This window comes from Carex rostrata, chromosome 34, assembly GCF_964058835.1.
Source record: "Carex rostrata chromosome 34, lpCarRost1.2, whole genome shotgun sequence".
Taxonomy (NCBI): Eukaryota; Viridiplantae; Streptophyta; class Magnoliopsida; order Poales; family Cyperaceae; genus Carex; species Carex rostrata.
Genome location: NC_135951.1, coordinates 3,782,288 through 3,801,520, shown reverse-complemented (window position 1 = coordinate 3,801,520; position 19,233 = coordinate 3,782,288). Strand labels below are relative to the sequence as shown.

General features: G+C 33.3%; 2 protein-coding genes across 3 annotated transcripts in view; one reads left to right on the top strand and one right to left on the bottom strand.

Annotated features, from left to right (window-relative positions):
• Positions 1–2,445: 2,445 nt before the first annotated feature.
• Positions 2,446–19,233, top strand: part of LOC144548975 (uncharacterized) — a 125,476-nt gene continuing 108,688 nt past the window's right edge. Inside the window, exons 1-4 of one of the 2 annotated variants that reach the window (XR_013509513.1) lie at positions 2,446–2,786; positions 3,243–3,792; positions 4,365–4,690; positions 5,317–5,737. Coding sequence is in view for 1 of the 2 variants with exons in the window: in XM_078297714.1 (XP_078153840.1) it covers positions 2,772–2,786 (15 nt within the window). In the remaining variant the exon portion in view is untranslated. Of the gene's footprint in view, positions 2,787–3,242; positions 3,793–4,364; positions 4,691–5,316; positions 5,738–19,233 lie in introns of those variants that run through there. The other variant, XM_078297714.1, reaches the window with a different exon arrangement.
• On the bottom strand, positions 6,778–8,084 carry LOC144548970 (putative LRR receptor-like serine/threonine-protein kinase At3g47570). The gene is made up of 2 exons (XM_078297708.1): positions 7,661–8,084; positions 6,778–7,303 (listed from the first exon to the last, which is right to left on the bottom strand). The coding sequence occupies exons 1-2, from the start codon at positions 8,082–8,084 to the stop codon at positions 6,945–6,947; spliced, it is 783 nt and encodes a 260-aa protein (XP_078153834.1). The 3' UTR covers positions 6,778–6,944.

Here is a 19,233-nt window from a genome sequence, read left to right as displayed (position 1 = left end):
GTATGGTTTTTTTTAATTGATTTAGATGGGCTTGGGCTTGGGCTTGGCCTAGGGGCAATTTTTGTTCACCAAATCTACGGCCCGGTTACTCAAAAAATGGAATGGCTGCCTTGGAGTGTTGTAAAACCTAATATATGAGATAGTGTAGCATGCATGTGCAATAACATAAGGTGTTGTTACTTGAAGATTATTTTATTTATTTCTTTATTTAAGTATTTCAAAATTATTAAAACTGGCAGTTGAAATTCATATATTTTCTCTTTTCAATTACAGTTACTTTACGTCTGTTGCTTATCTCTTCTTCTCCAACAAAATCAATACTACAATATGTTTCATATATCTTTCACAATAGATTGTGAACCTCTTATTCTCTTTCATATCTCTCATGGTCTATCTCCTCGTTTTTTTTTTTTTTTGGGAGGGGGGAGGTGAAACTTCATTGACTGGTGATCGGATCAGTCGCTGATACAAGTCGTTGAAGACCGATTTTGTTGTAGTGACTCTATGGAAAGAATCGCTGAAATGCTTTTCTTTTCCAATTAAACTTTTCCATGGAACAACAACTACTTTTTTAGGATTGCAAATAGGACCTTTTTGTCTACAATTTTAATCTTACTATATAGTTAATAAAACCATGGATGAATGGTGATGGTCGTGCCATGTGGACCCCGCTGGTCAATGAAATAATTCTTATGTTTCAAATTTCAGAATCTAAATAGTCAATCATCGACATATCCAAATCATTCAATTAAAAGTTAATTTAATTATGATCAAATTGATATTTTCTCTAATTAATTTTTTTCAAATATTAATTATGTAAATTTCGTTTTATTTATTTTTAATTATGGTTTACGATTAATTAACAAGGGATTGGCTAATATCAAAATATTTGTTCCGGAGCTGTAATGCAACCAATTAGTTTTTCGATTTTCAAAGTCCAACAGTTGATCCAAACTGTTAGATGTGATATTTATATAAAATGTACTTGAAGATCAAATTTTAATTTTTTTGCAAAATTTTTACTATTTGTTAAGATAGTTTTAAAATCGCCTATTTAAATAAACAGTGAAATTTTTTTTTGATCATTGAATACACTGATTTAAAACTGAGTTAATAAATAGTAAAAAATTCCTCAAAATGTAAAATTTGGACTCATAGCACATTTTAATATAGATTGAATTTTGAACAATTTGAATCGCCTGTTTAGACTTAAAAAATATAAAACCAAAATGTTTGTTCCATGGCTTAGAAACAAAAGTTTTGATATTAACCAACCTCAATTAACAATATATACAAATATGCATTATATATCTTATCACAAATTGACTACAACTGACAGTTAATTTCATATATGTAACTTGACAACCCACTGTTTTATTATTTTTGTAGGATGGGTAAATAACTTTCATATGAATAAAAAATAATCAAATCCGATTTACTTTTTTTTTTTAATCACAATACATATTTATAAGCTTTATGTTGTAGCATTGATTGAGTTCCGCATTATCTGAATTAATGTCATTTAAAAAAATATTTCGAATATAATACAAAAATTATTGATATAAAAATATTTAACATGGAAAATGATGATCATTAATATTTAAAAACATTGACAAATAAAGTTTACGCCTAATATAAAGTTTGCGGACTACAAAAATTAGTCACATCAAACTTTACGGCCATTTTTATTAATACCCTTAACAAAAAACTTAATTTTAAAAATGTCATTTTGTACCGTTTTTTGTCAAAACTACCCCGACCGCTAGGCCCACGGGCGGCCCAAAAATCCAACCAAACCGCTCGTGGCTGGGGCGACCCACGGGCTGTTTTTTTTTTTTTTTTTTTTGGAGATTTTAGTATTTTAATTTAAATAATTTTGTGAAGAAAAAGTTTTTTTGTTTAGAGTGTATGCCAAAAAATAAGCATTTAAAAATAATTGAAAAAATAATTGAAAAAACACTGTTGGATATTATTCTCATTTTATTGAGTAAGCATTTAAAAATAATTGAAAAAAATGTTGACTCGGCTAGACTCGGACAGACTCGGCCAGACTCAGGTTGACTTGGCCTGAAAATCGGATAACTCGGCCGAGTCAAACACTGTTCAGCCGAGTTTTGCTGAAAAACCATGCAAAACACTGTTCAGACATGGACGTGAGACTCGGGTGAAACTCGGATTGGACACGGCCGATACCGAGTTGACTCGGAATCGGCCGAGTTTCCAAACCATGCATTTGCGGTATGATACAAGAAAATATTTAACTTCGAGGATTCAGCTTCTTTGAAAACTGCTATGCCCCAATCATGCCTCCACATTGGAAAATAATTAGAATTCAAATTTTAAAATTCAAATCATAAAATAATTAGGTATGATAGAAATTATAATATTTTAATTAATCCCCTTAACAATCAATTCATTTGAAATCTTTTCTTTTACCTTTTCTGAATTATATTTCTCGCAAATTTTTGTTTTTATAGGCAACTTGTAGCACGGATGCGGCTAGAGAAGTCTTTCTTAGGGGGATTAAACAAATGCCATGCAATTCTCTAATCAAAGTTCTGTGTCAATTTATAAATTATTACTATATTTGCATCTGTAAATTTTTCTAAGTAATGATTATTGAAACTTGTAGGGGTTGATTCAATTTGAGATGATCCATGTATGGTGGGACCAGTCACATATTGACTTTAGATTCGATAATATCTAATGTGATAGAACCTCGAACTGATGAATCTATACCTTTATGCTATTAAGAACGGGAAGAGATCTCTATGTTGTTTTTTGATGTGAGTTATCTTTTTTATAAACAGTAATTGAGGAGTGATGCTATAGTACTTTGCATAGTGCGGATCGGCCCATATTATGGATTTATATCTTTGTTTTTAAAGTTCAAACTGTTGATCTGAACCACTCAACATGATCTTTATATGAAAATGTAGTTGAAGAATGAATTTTTTTTTTCAATTTTCTGACTATTTTATTAGATAGGTTGAAAATCACTACTTTTGTATGGTTCGTAATTTTTAAATTAGGTGATTTTCTGCCTGCTTATTTTAAAAAATAGAAAAAAAATATAAAATTTAATCTCTTAGTACATTTTCATATGAAAGTCATGTTGAATAGTTCGGATCAACTATTTGAACTGTGAAAACGAAAATATGAATCCATAGTATGGATCAATGTGCACTTTGCAAAGTACCATAGCCTCACTCATAACTGAGATCTTATATTTTTATGTATAGTTTGTCGACCTCTATGGAAAACCCGCACAGATTAGAAAGGTGTGGGCCCAACACTACATACTTTTTCCGAAGGAATCACGAAATGCATTCCCCCTAACTGATTCCACTAGCAATAAAAGAGCAAAATTAGAAAAAAAGAAGCCCATATTAGGAGAAAAGGAGGTGATTTTGCAACCGAATTTGGAATCAATAGTAGTATAGTACTGCCAAAAACTCAAATTCCAGAATCAAAAACCAACTTTACTGTTCCTGAACCTGAGAATAATTTTAATACCAATAATAGTATCGATAATAATAGTGATGTTGAGAAAACCGACCCGGTAAGAGCAAATCTAGAATCTGAAACTATAGACCCGAAACCTGACGAGTCTTTTCAAATAAACCCAATTAGGTCTGCTAGCCCAATTCAGGGCGAATGCTTGAAGTCAGAAGTGGAATTGGGTCAAAATCGACCCGTTTCGAATCCAGACCTGGCAAGACCAAATAACCCAATACAGATGTCACAACAGCCAACCAGACATTTCCTACAGGAGCCTTGGCACAATCTTTGGTTAGTGTTTTTGTGCATTTTGCACTTTCCTTGTTTTTTATTTTTTTTATTTTAAGAGTCTATTTGTCACAGGTGCTTGCTTGTGCGAATATAGCTCGTAGCGTACCCATAACTGTAAATTAAAATGTATTCTTTAATAGATAAGGGTTAATTTAATAGAAAAGCTCCCTTATCATTACATTTAATAGAAGTTCTTGGGCATATAACCCTCATTTTTTCAGTTGACAACGGTGAATTTAAAAATTTACATCTAAATTATTTTTCCTTGGCAAATCTCCCCTATCATTGTTGTGCATGAAAACTATATTATGTTCTCATTAGATAAGTGATTAGAGTTAGAATTTTAGAGAGGTGAGATGAACAATAGGAGGAACCTTGGAGAAATTACCTTGGTCTGAGCTCTAGGGTTTAGGGTTTAGGGTTTAGGGGCTCATGCTAGTAATGGGTGTTTGTAATTTTCAAAACACTAGCAACCAATAGTTTCTTCTGCCCTTTATTTATTATTTTTTTTTTGGTTAAAACCCCTACTCATATAAACTGAATCCAGTTGTACTAACAGAAAAAAATGATAGAATGGAGGCGTACAATCAGGGAAAGTGTGTCCATCTCAGATGTGGCAACACAACCAAAACCAACTACAACAGATGTACTATTGCCTCCAGTTACAACAACAACAGTTACAGCAAAATCAGTTACAGTCGAATCAATCCTCGCCTAGCAACAACTCTTTGCACGAGAAGCAACCGCAGTTTCAGCAACAAATGATGTATTACTAGCAAATGTACAAATGTACCAGATGTATTTGCAGCAGTCGATGCAAGTTCAACAGCAACAGCAGCAGCATTGGTACCAGTTTCAGCAACAACAGATGGCACTGGCCAATGCACCTTTCTCTCAGGTCTTTAGTGTTTATGTTATTTATTGTTTTTTTATTTAAATATATTTTTAATTTAAGTGAGGCTATGGTACTGTGCATAGCATAGATTGGTCCGTACTACAGATCAATTTTTTCACTTGCAAAGTACAAATAGTCGATCTTAACCCTTCAACATGATTTCCATATGAAAATGTACTTGCATATCAAATTTTACATTTTTTTAGATTTTTTTACTATTTTTTAAGTAGGTAGAAAATCACTTGATCTAAAGATTCTTGACCATTTAAAAGTAGTGATTTTCTACCTATCTAAATAAAATAGTAAAAAAATTCTAAAAAATGTAAAATTTCGTCTCTACGTACATTTTCATATGGTGATCATTTTGAACGGTTCAAATCGACTGTTTGGATTTTAAAAACGAAGATATTGATCCATAGTACAGACTAATATGCGCTATGCATAGTACCATAGCCAATTTGCAAACAACCAGCAGTCTAACCAAGGAAAGGAGATACCAGTAGTCTAATTTATGGTTATTGCATAAATTTTTTATTAATCTGTTTATAATTTAAATTATATTTATGGGGTATGGCACATGAGTTAATTCAATTTTTTTATGAATTTTATGTTCTTTCAATTGTTTGCAGGATAAAGAGCAGGTAGCATCTTCGCATCCGTCAACTCCTATCAAATAACCTTTGTTTTGAACTGGATATGTGAGGCAATCAGTGGCTTGTTTTATTATTTTTGTATTTTTTATCTTGATTGATCTAATGGACTCGGTTGTAGTTTAGATGGAATTTGATGAAATATATTCATGTTTTGGAGATGATTTAACAAATTGCATAGGGTTATTTAAAAGTTGTGTCAATTTGCGCTTTCTAACATTGCAGTTTTGACTTTGTACAGCGCACAGGCTATAGAATCAAAACAACATTGCATATGCTTAGTGTGCTGCATGAAGCCAAAACTGCTCTGTTAAGATATTAACCCAGATTTGTGCTGGGTTTGTAATATCTTTGCATTTGATTTTTAACTATTGGTAATTAAATAATAATAACTCAACAAAACAATTAGCACATCGAATCTAACAGGAGTAAAGTTCCCAAAAAAATTTAACATTAAAATATCATAAGTATCTTAGTGTTAAATTTTACATGATGCATGGTTTATCATAACAAATTTTAAATTGGGTATTCAAAATCAATAATTTGAAATTACTTTTGTAATTGGGATATCACTTCTCTCCCAATTAGTTTGACACACAATTAATTCTTTAATTGGAGGTTGTGCTGTTTAAATCAGTAGAAATAAAACCCAAATAGTGTTGTTGTGCTGCTCAAATGAAATCAGTCAAAATGTACTAAGTTCATTAAATAAAGTAGCTCAATTGGAAATTTCTTATTTTCTGTTAGAATTTTGAAATTTTCTTTTTTGCTTGATCATTTGCTGTTGAATCTATTTTATCTGATTTTTGCATCTCAAATAGCTAAAAAGTGTAAATCATCTTGCTTTGATAATTAAAAACAAATTTTAACATATTTTGTAAATAAAATAAAATAAAGGTCCTTTCTGAAATTTTTTATTTTTTCCCACCTAAATCACATGCATATCTAATATCGAATAAATAAAGTGTTTTGTTTGACTACAATAAGACATCCTTTTGACTGTTATTACAATCACCGCGTAACAATCACGTGACAGCAACCAGCTTGCATTTTAGTTTTTAAGCTTCATGAATTAGCCTTGTGTTTTAAGAGTCGAGAATCTTTATTGGGCCTTGATTCTCAGTCAACCCACTGGCCCATTGTCAGAGAAGAGAAAGGAATTCATATGACCTAAGATACATTATTTTTTGGGTTTGAATCTGTTCCGTTCATTACATATTAGCACAAATCTTAAAGAATCCATGTGCATTAAAACATTGCTGGGATTGATCAGGATTATGATCAGATGGTCTGGATTGAAACTCAAACGGCGAGGCAATGCAGAGGATCCAGACTCGAAGATAGTAGGTGCATCCCCACAGTTTTTGAATAATTGTTGAGTTTGGAATTCGGATCATCCAATTAGAATCTGATTCAATTCAATTAATTTGAAAATTCATAAAATTGTTTTCAAAATCATATCAATTTTAGCCGTTACTTTCAACAATTCGTTATTACAACATATATACTACAACAGCATAAATTACCACAACCGCTGTCCAATTTTACATATAATACATATTTAGTGGATCCCTTTCTCTTCTTTTTCAATCCTTTTTTCTCAGTCTCTATGACCTAAGCAACTTTGTTCGTGTTGAGTTCAACTCCTTGGTAACATCTTTGATAGAAATACGCTCTTTTGGCGACTCTTTGGAGCACAGAAGCCCGCATTGAATCACTGAAACCAAACAACTATAGACATTTTCAGGTGCATACAAATTGTGTTTTCCATCATTTTCAGGGAATAATTTGGGGTCGACTATGTCCATGACTTGGTCGGGGAAAACCATCTCAACTTGCTTCCGAAGGCTCAAACCATCTCTGATTCTCTCATCAGTTGGACTTACTCCTGTGAACAACTCGAGCAGAAGAACTCCATAGCTGTACACATCTCCTTCTACCGATGGCCGACCACCCATCCCATACTCTAGACAATAAAAAGTTAATAGTTACATCCCTAAATTTAATTAGTACAGAAGCACAGTGAGCTGTTTCTCTACCTATTAACATAAGTCTAATTCACCTAGTTTGAAAAACATGGGTCACATGATTTTTTAAAATTTTATAGCCCAAGACAGTAAATTAAAAAAGTATAGGTAGATAATAAAATTCAGTCTCAATCATGTCACTATAAATGAGGCAATAAATATTTTTTCCTTGGGCCTCGCCAGTGGAATAGCCTTGGCCAATTTTTTTTCTTTGAACCTTAACAAAGTCTATAAATAATTTTGTAACAGCAACATAAAAAAAATACTTCTCAAATAATATGCTCTGCTATATATACCTGGAGGAATGTAGCCAATAGAACCCTTAATTCCACCGGTGCTCGACATTGATTGAGAAGGCATGGTATCAGGTCGAACCAAAAACCTTGCTAATCCAAAATCACTCACATGTGCAGTCATGTCATCATCCAAAAGTACATTACTAGGTTTGAGATCACAATGCACGATTGGTGCAGTTAAATGGTAATGGAGATAATCTAGCGCTACCGCCACATCAAATGCAATGTTCAATCTCTGGATCAAGCTGAGGGTTCTGAATGGCCGATCCGTACATGTATTTGGATGCAACCATGTTTCCAAGCTACCATTTGGCATGAACTCAAAAACCAAAGCCTTGAAATCATTACCTTGGTGGTCAATGCTACAGCACAAACTCAACACTTTAATAAGGTTCCGGTGTCTCACATTTTTAATGCCTCGCATTCAGATAAGAAACTTCTAGAAGTACTGTGTTTCTCAAGGTTTAACACCTTCACCGCAATAGTTGTCAGTTGTCACATTCTCGATGTAAACTTCTCCAAATGAACCTCTTCTAATTAGATTATTCGGGGAGAAATTTTCTGTAGCTCTAAGAAAGTCATTGTATGAAACAGGCTGTAACCCATATTTCAAATCTTTATCAGATTGTGGTTAGTTTTGAGGGTTGTTTCTAGTATAATGGATCACTAACAAGCAAATGATTGCAATTATGCAAATAAAAGAACCAACAATAGAACTTATGAGCACCATGTTTCTTTGAAAGTGATGTTTCTGTGTGGAAGGTTGTGAAATGCAGTGTGACAAATGCACCTGAGGTACTCCACCACAAAGCTTTAGATTCCCTCTTACATCTAGACTACAAGCATTCTTGAAAATGCCTTCTTCTGGTAATTCTCCCTCGAAATTATTGAAAGAAATATTCAAATATTGCAAGTTCATTATACCCAGGAATTCAGGGACTCGACCAGAGAGCAAGTTGTTAGAGACATCAAGGATTTCCAGCCCTGTTAATTTGCTCAAGCTGGATGGAATTGTTCCTTGGAACATATTGCTATCAAGATAAAGGGCTTGAAGTACCTGGCATCCATCAATTGTGCTTGGAATCTCTCCACTCAACTTGTTATTCGAGAGATCAAATGATTGCAGGTTTTTCAAGAGACCAATTTCTGGTGGCAACATGCCAGTTAGATAATTGTGTGATAAGTCCAAACTGATGGAAAGAGAAGGAAGACCCATGATTTTTTTGGGAACTTCACCTACGAACTTATTATTTGAAAAACTGAGGACTTCTAATAATTTCATGCTACTTAATTCTGGTGGTATACCCCCTTCTAATACGTTATTTTCTAGATATAGCAAGGTCATTTGGGTGAGGTTAGAAAATGTTGATGGGATTTGGCCTGAAATCATGTTATTACTCAGATCTAATGCTCCCAATTTGAAAAGATTACCAATTTCTACTGGAATGCTGCCACTGAGAAACATTCCGTCTAGGTAAAGCCCATTTAAGTTATTGAGTTTTTCGAGCTCTGCTGGTATGCTTCCAGAAATTGGGTTACTAGACAGTGAGAGTTCAAGAAGACTATTAGAAAGGTTTGTTATAGAACTGGGTAACACTCCTCGTAGTTGGTTGTTGTCAAGTTGTAAAATTTCTAAGAAAGTACAATTTGTCAAAGCATCCATGAAACTCCAGTCAAGTTGTCTCTTAGCTTCTAGTTGATTAAAAGCAAAAACAACTGTTTGAAGATTTTGTAAGGCTCCAAAGCCAAATGGTATCACGCCACTGAAGTAATTATTACTTAATTCAACACTAATAAGAGCAGAACAATTGGATATGGATGGTGGGATTTGTCCTTTGAGTTGATTGGAATAGAGGTATAGATATTCCAAGTTTGGTAAAGCATTGCACATATCGAAAGGGAGAGCTCCATGAAGCTGGTTATTACCAAGATTCATAATAGACAATGTTGATAGGTTGTAAAGGGAGTTTGGTATTTCACCCGAAATGTTGTTATCATAAATGTCAAAACTTTGGAGGTTTTGTAATTTCCCGAGTTCATCTAGGATGAATCCACTTAACATGTTTTCGTAAAGAGCAAGTTGTAGTAAGTTAGTAAGGTTACCCAAGCCAGGTGGAATGTGACCACTAATGTTATTGTGGTAAAGATAAAGAATTGATAGCTTGGTAAGGTTACCTAAGGTATGTGGAATAGAACCCATGAAGTTATTATTGTAAAGGTAAAGTTCTGATAGATTAGTAAGTTTGCCTAAATCATCTGGAATATTGCCATAAAAAATATTTTGGTCAAGATAAAGATATATTAGGCTACTAAGGTTGCCCAAGGTGGAAGGAATTGATCCTGTGAGATTATTGACAGATAGTGATAATAATTGGAGCTGTGGGATGAGACTGAATTCCAATGGTATGCCTCCTGTGAGGAAGTTATTTGCCAGATCGATAGTTTTAAGTTCTTTGCATTGCACTAAGTTAGATGGGATGGTTCCATGGAGATTATTATTTCTCAAATAAATAACTTCTAGATTTGAACAATTACTTAGGGTAGATGGAACGCTACCATTGAGAAAATTTACACTCAAGTTGAGAAAACGTAGCCTACCCAAATACCCGATCTCTACCGGGATGCTTCCTTCCAACTGGTTATTAGAGAGACTCATTGTTTGGAGGAACGTGAGGTTTGCTAGAAATGGAGATATATAACCTGACAAGTTTTTGGAGTCGAGAATGAGAGCAGTCACTCTATTGGGATGGTGCTGGTCACACAAGATGCCTTGCCATTGACAGTGGTGCAGTGACTCGTTCCATGAGGAGAGAACTCCAAATGGGTCATCATGTATTTGGGACTTGAAGGAGAGAAGTGCTGATTGATCAGTTTTACTAGTGGTTACTATGGCAGCGAGAGAAAAGGGGGATAAGGTTAAGAGACTTAAGAGGAGGTGAATAGTGAGCACTCTATAACAACGTTCCATGATTTGTGAAATGATGGCAATGGATTTCTCTCTCACATAGTTCTGCTCTTCTTATAGTTAAAGGGACATGTATGGTTAGAAAAAAGTTGACCACAAGATATTCCCTCATGAGTCGTTCTAGTGCTAACTGCTATTCCATCTTGTATGGACGTCTTATTCGAAGTTTTGTTTTGAATGGTAAGTAGAAACTGACTAGCTGCGAAGTAGATATTGATTATTTTTGTTTTCCTTCTAACCGTGAAGATAGGTTTGGAGAAAAATAGCTATGAAAGTTGAGACATGGAACCGGAGTTGTGGCTCATTTTACATTGAACGCACTGATAGTCTTTTGAATATGACTCTTGCTTAAAACACGGTCTAAATTCAGAATATGAAAGCTGGAGATGACTGCATATGAAATAAATAAAATACGACAGGAGACAAAAATATATTCTAGTGAACACAAAACACACATTACTCATATAAAAAGATATATATATACAGTGTTCAATATCGGTGGTGTAGCCAGAATTTTGATGAGGGGTGGGCAAAAACAATGAAAAAACTACAAATTTCATCCAAATATTTAATGTTAATTGTATTTCTCTTCCATGTCCTTATCCAATTAAAAAAAATAGTAAATAAAAATGTAGAAGGAAAAATAAAGGTAAGAAAAAAAATATAAAAAAAATTCAAACACAAATAAAAACACACAAAATTAAGAGAAATGGTGGTGTACTAGATTCCTAAATGGAGAGAAAGAAGAGAAAAATAGAAAGAAATGAGAGTAAATAGATGGAAATGGAGACATCTTATTCATATAAAAGATGGAGCCAGCTCTTCTCTCAATAAATCTCACATATTGCCTCTTTATGTTTGATATTTTATTTTATAGACATAAGTCACATAATTTCATTACAATCTCTTTGATGGCTCATGTGCTCACATATTTTCTCTCGGGAGTACTTGAATATCCAAGATACAAAATTAGATATGAAAAAAAAATTACAAAATTGGAAAATGAAACGAAAATTTCAAGCTAATTACTTGCAGTAAAAGGAAGAGGGAGTTAAGAAGAATACATTTGCACCTTTTCACTGCAGAGGTGGGCAAAATTTACAATTTGTGGTAGGCAAAAACTCAAATATATAGAGATTTAAGCTTGTTTATCCGAATGCAGTGTCCACCCCTCATATATTGTAGCTCTGCCTCTGTGCACTATGTTGCACAAACAAAGAAGTTCACAACGAAATATTGTTCTCAACAATAAAACATGACTAATAAATTAAACATAAAAAGGACAACTTCAACAAATAATTCAGAATTTGATCCATCCAATTGCAAAAATATTACACATAATATCACGGAGTAGAGGGCTGGGAAAGGATTTAGAAATATAAGGTTACTTGTTCTTATTTTCCAAAAAAACGAGAAACAACTTGAACGTACTCACGCTTCAATGACGAGAAATAGAATTCCCAAACTGGTGGGTTTATTGTCCCGAAGTGTTTTGGACATTATTTTATTTAGATGTATATAAATAGACTTTTTGTTTTATATACATATCTTCAATTAATTTTATTGTCCTGGCATATCTTCAATTAATTTTGTGATGTTCCTCCTCCCTTTCACCTCTTCCGTGTTGTCTAGTAAAGACAATGTTCACCCACTATATTAGTGATCCATCCACTACATTAGTGCTCAGTCAATACAATGTATTCCAACAATCATTCTTTGGTAGTACAAGTTGTCTGACACTGACCATAACAATAAGTCATGAGAGTTAATTACCTGAGACTAATTATTAGATCCGAACCTTTGGACATGCCCTACCCGACATCAAAACATGCAAGGAAGGAAATTTTGCATTGGTCTATCACAGAGTGTTCATCCACTACAATAGTGGAATGGTTTTTTTCTCTCACAGAGTGCTCGTCTCATAGTTAAAGGGAGATGTATGTTTAGAAAGAAGTTGACCACAATATTTCGCATTCACAGAGTACTGGCCTACTACAATAGTGATCCATCCGGACTTTGTATATTTTTTCTCCTATGCTCTAATTAACCTTTTAATATTATCCATGGGGCTGGCACCTGAATAAATTTATAGGGTTTTGAATAAAAATGAATGCGAAATTGCATCATAAACACGCATGCACACACGCGCACACACCATTAAGTGACAAGCTAAGAAATTTGTCTAATCCATATGCTTACCATTAAGCTAATTTTAATTTTAATTTTTGTACTTTTCTAATAAGCAAATAAATTAAGGAAAAATATAATATTCATATCCTCTTTATTCATGGGATACAAGTTTGATAGTCATGTTAATGTATTTTTTTTGAGACTCTTGATTAATATTAAAATCAAGAATGACTATTTATCGGTATGTTGTGTCGACCTACAAATGTCATTAAAAAGTCCAAAATTTTAATAAATGCCTACGGGCTTTGTCTGCAACAAAAAAGAAAAAAAGAAAAAAAAAGAAATCATTACTACATTATGTTTCATATCTCTTCCACAATAGATTGTGGACGCCGTATTCTCTGTCATATCTCTTTCATGTCTCTTTCACAATAGAAATTATTGAGGTAATTTCTACCCGGTCAAGCACTTTCCCTCTGTTCAAACCATGCACCTTTTTCCACACTACCTTGACATTAAATGCCTACTCTCTCATGGTCTATCTCCTTTTTTTTTGTTCTGGTCATGATGTATACACTGATAAACATCACTGATCCAAGCGAATCAAGAATATGCACTCTATGGAAAGAATCGCTGAAATGTTTTTAATTTTTCCAATTAAACTCTTCCATGGAACAACATCTATTTTTTTAGTATTGCAAGTAGGACCTTTTCGTAGCAATGGGTCTAAAATTTCAATATTACTAAATAGTTGTATGTAATCAATAAAACCATGGATGAATGGTGATGGTCCTGCCATGTGGACCCTGCTGGTCAATGAAATAATTCCTAAGTTTCTTATTTTTCAAATAGTCAATGATCAACAAATCCTAATCATTCCATTAAAAGTTAATTTAATTAGGATCAGATTGTTCTTTTCTTTAATTAATTTTCTTTTTCAAATTTTAATTATGTAATTTTTTTTTTAATTATGGCTTATGATTAATTAACAATATTTACAAATATGTGTTATCTTATCACAAATTGACTACAACTGACAGTTATATTCATATATATTGAAGTATTTTAGATCACTCGACAACCCACTGTTTTATTATTTTTGTAGGATGGGTAAAAAGGATGGTGGACTAGAGAGGGTTTGTGGAAATAGTAATGTTTAAAGGGATGGTGCTTGAACCGGGAATCAGGTACGTCTCATCGATCATAGACAAAAGTGCGAGGAGAGGAATCATTGGTGTGCGTCAAAGTGAAGTTAATTAAGCCAAACTGGATCCAGTAAGGGTTATTCAGAATGAGTGAGATGCCTCTAGGGATGATAAGGGAGAGTAAGATAAAAAAAAATAATAAATAGTTGTTTGATGTAAAAACTCCATTAATTAAAAAGAGATAAAGTTCGAGTCTCTAAAACAAAAGGTGTCCTTTTTAAGTTGGATTTTGAAAAGGCGTATGATTTAATAAATTGGGAATTTCTACAAGAAGCTTTACTTGCTCGGGGGTTTGGGTCTAAATTTAGACGATGGATTTCTGATATTTTGCAAGGTAGTCGGACGTGTATTAGTGTAAATGGTTGTTTGGGAGAATACTTTAGTTGCAAGAGAGGATTGCGACAGGGGGATCCTCTATCTCCCTTTCTATTCGATATAGTGGCTGAGGCTTTGCATAAAATTTTACAAAAAGCTAAAATGGCAGGTTTTCTTAAAGGTTTGGGTAATTTTGTAGGTGTTGGGGATATCTTGAATCTGCATTTTGCAGATGATACCTTATTGTTTTTGGAAGCAAGTGACAAGATGGTCGAAACTCTTAAATTACTATTATTGGGTTTTGAGAATATGACTGGTCTGAAAATTAATTATCACAAGAGTGTTATGATACCACTGAATTTAAATGAGTTAGAAAGTAAGAGATTAGCGGATAGGTTTGGTTGCACCATAAGTCAATTACCTATAACTTACTTAGGAGTACCTGTGCATTGGAAATCTATTCCTGTTGAATGTTGGCATGTCCCAATCGATAAAATTGAGAAAAAACTACAGGGATGGAAAAGTAAATTACTTTCTATAGGGGGTAGAGTAACATTACTAAATGCAGTAATTTCTACCATTCCTTTGTATTGGCTTGCTCTGTATAAAATGCCTATTCAAATTAGAAAGCATATTGACAAACTTAGGAGAAGGTTTTTACGGTATGGGGGTAGTTCAGTTAGAAAAAAGATTTCTTTAGTTTCATGGTCAGTAGTTTGTGCTAGTAAGTTGCAGGGGGGTTTGGGTCTTTTAAACTTGCATACTATTAATATAGCTCTATTAGCTAAATGGTGGTACCGATATAATGACCCTGCAGTTGTAGGGATGTGGAAGTATATTATTCTAGCTAAATATGGGTCGCAAGAGTATAGTTATAGGATGTCAGCTTTTTGGAGGAATGTTCTCAAACTAAGACCATTTGTTGACTTGGGGTTTCAGAAAAAAGTAGGAAATGGTAAGGAGGTTTTGTTTTGGACAGATAGATGGATGGGCGAATATCCTTTAAGTGATTTATATCCCCAAATGTTTTTAGTTGCAACTAATATTGGTATATCTGTAGCTTCAGTTCTAGATTCTGGGAATATTAACTTAGCTTTTAGGAGACAACTAACAGGGGACCTTAGGGATGAATGGTATAGTTTAGTTTCTCAATTGAGGGTAGTGCACTTGGATATTGATGTGATGGATAGTTTGAGTTGGAGATGGAATACTAATGGTCGATTTACGGTAAATTCTTTTTATAGTTGGCTTGAGTATGGAGGGATTCAAAATGTTACTTTTAATACTATTTGGAAAGCAAAGATTCCATTTAAGATTAAGATTTTCTTGTGGCTTGTTAAGCAGGATAAGATACTTACCAGAGTAAATTTGAGCAAAAGAGGATGGCTAGGAGATGTAGCTTGTTAGTTTTGTGGGGCACCTGAAACAATAGATCACTTGTTTGTGCAATGCCCCTTTTTCTGAACAATTTGGAATTGGATTGCTGATTATAATAATTTCGCATTTGATATTACAACTATGGAGGAATTGTGGTTTATTGATGCTTTAATTCCTTTTAAAGATAGGTATTTGATCGAATTGGTAAGAGGAGCAGTATTGTGGGTCATGTGGTTAACTAGAAATAAACTATGTTTTCATGGGATACATACTTCTCTTAGATCCATAGGATCTCAAATTATTTCTTTAGCACAATTTTGGGTGAGATCCAAAGGAAGGGGTACTCTTCTTACACTATCCTTAGTTCTACCTACTGATGCCATGCAATTGCCTGTTTTCTTTGATAATTTTCTATTGCAGGAGGAGAGGGTAGCTGGAACAAATGGGTTAGAGCATCAGATTGATGATGATACCTTCCTGGTAGTTCATTCGGTCGTTTCTGACATTTAGCTAGTTGATATGCATGTTATTTCGTATATGTTGCTGGTTTTGATGGCTTTGTGTTGCCAACTATTTCTATAGTTTCAATTTGTAGTATGCTACGTGATTTTCTTTGATGTATCGTTTATAGGATGTGTGTAAACAGGTACCAGTGGTTTGGTACCACGTTTGATAAACTCTGTAGGTTTCGTTTCTTAATGAAATCGGTGGTATGTACCACTTTTATTTTATTTTATTTTTTTTTAAAAAAAAAGAGATAAAGTTAGAGGTAGGAGAAAAAGGATGAGTAGATAGATAGCAGGCAGGTACTAGAGACAGAATAAAGATATCATGTTATGTTTAAAGTATAATTTCGTGGAGTACAATTGGGTGTTGACTTGAGCGTGGACTTGACTATGAGTCTATGAGGCTCTCAAAAAATCTCTGCCATATCTTTTGATTCTAAAGACATCTTTTAAGAGACTGCAATCTCTTTTATAACAGATGAGAAGTCCAACATAGATGTATGGTTTTTTTAATTGATTATGATGGGCTTAGGCTTGGGCTTGGGCTTGGGCATGGGCTTGGCCTAGGTGCAATTTTTGTTCGCCAAATCTATGTTAGGGCTTGGGCTTGGGCATGGACTTGACTATGAGTCTATGAGGCTCTCAAAAATATTTTTGCCTTATCTTTGATTCTGAAGACATCTTCAAAGTGACAGCATGTACATTAACATAAGGTTTTAAAAAAAAACAAAAAAACAAAAGAGATAGTGTAGCATGTACATTAACATAAGGTTTGGTTACTCGAAGATATTTTTGCCTTATTTTGGATTCATTTAAGTATTTAAAAATTGTTAAAACTGACAGGTAAGCTTCAAATATAATTTCATATACATACAAATATTTACTAGATCAATTTGAAAAAAAAAAAAATTTAAGAAACATATCATATATTGCATTTTCAGCTGCTTGTGTGTATCCTAGATGATTTTTATTATTTGTGTGAGACTGGAGACTTCCAAATGCAATATTAGAGAATTTAGATCAAGCCTTGTTTTGTCTTTCATTATTTGTGGGAGCCCAGAGACTTAAAGATATATAAAGAGTGCTTTGGATTTCTATTGATGAATTAGATTATTTCAACTTCATCACATACACAATTCTGCACAGGCAAGCAATAATTGAATATGATTAACGCACATTTATAGACCTCCAGCAGTCTTAAAATTGTTAATTTTAACCAAAAAGAAAAGAAGAGTAGTTTATTCGCCTATTCTGTATTTAAAAATAAAAAAATGATATATCATAGTTTTAAACATTTTGACAATATATACTATTTTCAAATTTTCAAATAGGAAAACATCAACCTCCTTGCAGGTAGCCCAAACACCATGTTGGACCACTTTCACAATTGGTTTCTGGTCAATATCTCTCCTATTATATTGGGCCCAAACCCAACCCTCTTAGCCCTTTCAACACGTAAACCTCATATATATATAGGCCTGTACATGTGCCTGTCCATGTGCAATAATACAAATCTGAGCCCATCTCTCTCACCCACCTCAAACTCATCGACGACAAAAGCTCACATTATTTCTCAACCCTCCATCTAAACATAACTACTGTTTATAAGAACTACTACAAATTATCAATGGTCAATTTATTTTTCATGATAGTTTAATAAAGATGTGGTTTTTTCTTCTCTTCCTTACTATTTTATTCATCCATCGAGTTTCACATTTCAGAAGAGAGTAAAAATAAAAACCAGTTACCTAACTCATTTCCAAATATTCCGAATATTTTTTTTCGTAACATAAATTTCCTAGCATTTTCAGTTATCCCAATTACTTCTTGTAAATAAGTCCCGTTGGAATGTACAAAAAAGATATGAACAAAAAACTTCAAAGTGATATGTAACTCTAGTTTAGGATTACGGACCATGCATGGTTATTTGTGACAGACCACCAACATAATATCCAACAGGTGAGATTTTTTATTTTTTATTTTTACTGTAAAAGTTCAATTTTTCCCATGCCGGAGCTTGCTCCGGCCGAATCGGATCTGAAACTTGGATTATTTTTGTCAAAAGCTTATTTTCTACTAAAAAATAGAAAAGTTAATAAAACATTAATTTTTCAAAAATTGAGGTTATGAAGAAGAAATTAATGGGTGTAATATTCATCCCTTAAAAAAGAAAAGGAAAAAAAAATGACAAGAAAATTAGACAAACAAATCAGAAACAAAGAAAATGGAGGTGTCCAGTGAAAACAAAAATGGAGCAGGAAAACAAAAAATAATTTTTTTTTAAAAAGAAATGAAACTACACTCGGCCAATATTTTATAGGGTAATTATAATTTCCCCACTTAATTATTCATCCCCCATTTCATCTCCCAACTAATTTTCTATTTTAACTATAACTATAACTACTATTTTTAACAACATTTATTTCTTTCCTCTTTCTCCCTTTCTCTTCCACCTTCATCTTCTTGTAATTAATCCCTTTCATGTTTATGTTCCCCTTCCTCATGAAGTAGCGAGTTTTGCAAAGAACAAAGCTTTATTAATGGTGAATTAGGCCACTGCATATTAAATAAATGACATAAAAACAAATTTTGATAAAAAAAATAGAGATATATGAATGAATACTTGATGTCTTAGAATGAATACTTCAATGTGTATAAATGAATACTTAATATCTTAGGTATGAATACTTACGTGACAAGATATTAATACTTGTGCAATGAACAACTCGAAAGTATGTCATCATGGATCTCATTTGAAAAAAAAAATTGTATAGAAAACGTTAATGGTTTTAGATTTGCAAAATTCTTCACAGATCGTCAGAAATATTAGTTAGATTGAACGGAGAAAAAAAAACTCACCTCTAAAAACGTGTAAATATGGATGAGTGATGTTTCCAGTTTTTATATTTGCATTTGCACGACGAGGATGAATACTTTCTTGATAACGATGAATACTTGTACAACGAACAACTCGAAAGTATATCATCATGGATCTCATTTTAAAGATAAAATTATGTCAAAAACATTCGTGGTTTTAGATTTGCAAAATTTCTCACCGATCGTCAAAAATATTGA

Bases quoted from the DNA above. Each gene is read 5' to 3' on its own strand.
- LOC144548970 (XM_078297708.1), bottom strand. From the start codon at position 8,084: ATGCGAGGCATTAAAAATGTGAGACACCGGAACCTTATTAAAGTGTTG. The intron at 7,304-7,660 runs GTATATATAGCA...TTTATTGTCTAG, and splicing joins TATTGGCTACATTCCTCCAG to AGTATGGGATGGGTGGTCGG.